At 43.2% G+C, this 2190-nt stretch overlaps 1 protein-coding gene across 1 annotated transcript; it reads left to right on the top strand.

Annotated features, from left to right (window-relative positions):
* The first annotated feature begins 443 nt into the window (after positions 1-443).
* On the top strand, positions 444-1553 carry LOC149266009 (toll/interleukin-1 receptor-like protein). The gene is made up of 3 exons (XM_089406781.1): positions 444-523; positions 621-992; positions 1340-1553. The coding sequence occupies exons 1-3, from the start codon at positions 444-446 to the stop codon at positions 1551-1553; spliced, it is 666 nt and encodes a 221-aa protein (XP_089262907.1).
* Positions 1554-2190: the final 637 nt, after the last annotated feature.

Genomic DNA, 2190 nt, shown 5'->3' with positions numbered 1-2190 from the left:
TACTGGTTGAGATACAGCACATCCTTTCCACCCATAGTGAGATACAATACTCGTTTGGCCAAAAGGGGCTCGGATTCGGCTGCAGCTTCTTGCTTCCAGTTTTGAATAACCGCCTCACCTATTCATCTTATTCATTGTGTCAGCGGTTCTTCTTATTTTCAATCATCCATTCATCCCATTCGGCCTTCTGCAATGGCAAACTTGTTACCTGTTACCTTATTCGTTTTTTGGGGTTGTAAAATAACATTACAATACTGGTTGAGATACAGCACATCCTTTCCACCCATCCATAGTGAGATACAATACTCGTTTGGCCAAAAGGGGCTCGGGTTCGGCTGCAGCTTCTTGCTTCAGTTTTGAATAACCCTCGCCTATTCATCTTATTCATTGTGTCAGCTGTTCTTATTTTCAGTCCATCCATTCATCCCATTCCGCCTTCTGCAATGGCAAACCTATCCACCCCACCGCAACAGAAGGGCGATGCTTCATCGTCTTCTGCCTCCACCTCTTGTCCCGATATGATGTTTTCATCAATCATCGGGGACCCGATGTTAAAAAACCTTCGTTAGCCATCTCGACAAGCGCCTTCGTGAACATGGATTGTGGCCGTTTCTTGACAGGCCTGAACTGCAGGCTGGACACAACATCAAGTCTCAAATCGAAGCCGCTATTCGAGTGGCTTCTGTGCACATTGCGATTTTTTCTCCGACTTATGCGGAATCGACATGGTGCCTCGACGAACTAGTCCTTATGCTCAAGTCCGGGGCTCCCATTGTTCCAATATTTTTCAATGTCGAGCCTTCTGAGGTCAGGTGGAACGACAAAAAAGGAGCATACGCTGAAGCCCTGAAAAAACTCGAGCAGAAGACAAGCAGCGACCCTCAAACTAATGGAGAGAAGCCACGCCACGACTCCGCTACCATTCAAGGCTGGAGAGCTGCTCTTTCTCATGTCGCCAATCTGAAGGGTTGCGAACTGAAGGGCTTTAATGGGTAAACATTTTTAACTATTTCCTGTCCGTTTTAGTTCCTTGGTTGGTATTTGATATTAATTAAATTTGATTAAGTGAAGGAGCTAAAGTTATTAGGTTAACAGTTGTAGTTTCGGGTACTTTGAATCAGTGACAGACCTGTGGTATTGAGTATATCCTATTACATGTGACCAAATTTGGGGATTTTCCATCTCACAAGTTCTGGAGATGTTCTGATGTTTCCACCATGTGGTTTTTCAGAATAAATCATAGTGCATATGTGTTGTTCTTAGAGGTGTGGTTGTTATCCTTATTCCTCTACCAACACTTCATATTTACTCCTGCGTTTCTCATTGGTTATTCATCCAGGAACGAGCAGGAGCTCATGGACGAAGTTGTGCGAAGCGTATTGAAAAAAGGTCCAAAAACACCGCTTTTTGTGGCTAGATATCCAACTGGTTTGGATGATAAGCTACAAGACTTTGAAAGTACAGTGCTGTCGAAGCAGGGGCAGGAGCGTGACGTCCAGGCCAGGGTTGTGGGAATTGTAGGTGTTGTGGTATTGGGAAAACCACTTTGGTGAAACAGATCTTCAACCGTAGGTGCTCTGAGTATGATGGATCCTCTTTTTTATCTGATATTAGTGAAACTGCAGCTAGAAAATCTCTGGTTGATTTGCAAATGAAGCTCATTAAGGACTTAACACACAGGGATATTAAAATTGAAATTGTGGACCAAGGTGTGATAATCCTTAAACGTTACCTAGCTTGTTATAATGCAATGATAGTTTTAGATAATGTAGAGAAGGCCGATCAATTGGATGCATTCTTACCAACTAGGATGTTCTTACTTCCAATAGCTTGATACTAGTTACCTCTCGGGACAAGCATGCTCTCCTATGTTCAGAATAGCAGATTCATCAATTTATAAGCTCACCGGATGAATGGAGCACACTCCCAAGAGTTGTTCTGCTCATATGCTTTCAATCAGCCACATCCACCACCAGGATTTATACATCTGGTTGAAACGGTTTGTAAGCGGCCTGTGATGGATTGCCGTTGTCATTGAAAGTTACTGGGGCTCTTCTTTGTGTGAAGAGATGACACATATTGGAAAGATCTATTGAAAGATTTTCACAACATACCACCCGCGGACATACGGGAAACGCTCAAAATTAGTTATAATTCACTCGACCAAGAGTACCGGCAAATATTCTTAGA

Source organism: Pinus tabuliformis, chromosome 6 (assembly GCF_031772625.1).
Source record: "Pinus tabuliformis cultivar Carrire ecotype Pingquan chromosome 6, CPIR1, whole genome shotgun sequence".
NCBI lineage: Eukaryota > Viridiplantae > Streptophyta > Pinopsida > Pinales > Pinaceae > Pinus > Pinus tabuliformis.
The sequence above is the reverse complement of the archived record's forward strand: the minus strand, read 5'-3'. Positions and strand labels throughout refer to the sequence as shown.

Bases quoted from the DNA above. Each gene is read 5' to 3' on its own strand.
- LOC149266009 (XM_089406781.1), top strand. From the start codon at position 444: ATGGCAAACCTATCCACCCCACCGCAACAGAAGGGCGATGCTTCATCG. The intron at 524-620 runs GTTTTCATCAAT...GTTTCTTGACAG, and splicing joins ACCTCTTGTCCCGATATGAT to GCCTGAACTGCAGGCTGGAC. The intron at 993-1,339 runs GTAAACATTTTT...TTATTCATCCAG, and splicing joins GAACTGAAGGGCTTTAATGG to GAACGAGCAGGAGCTCATGG.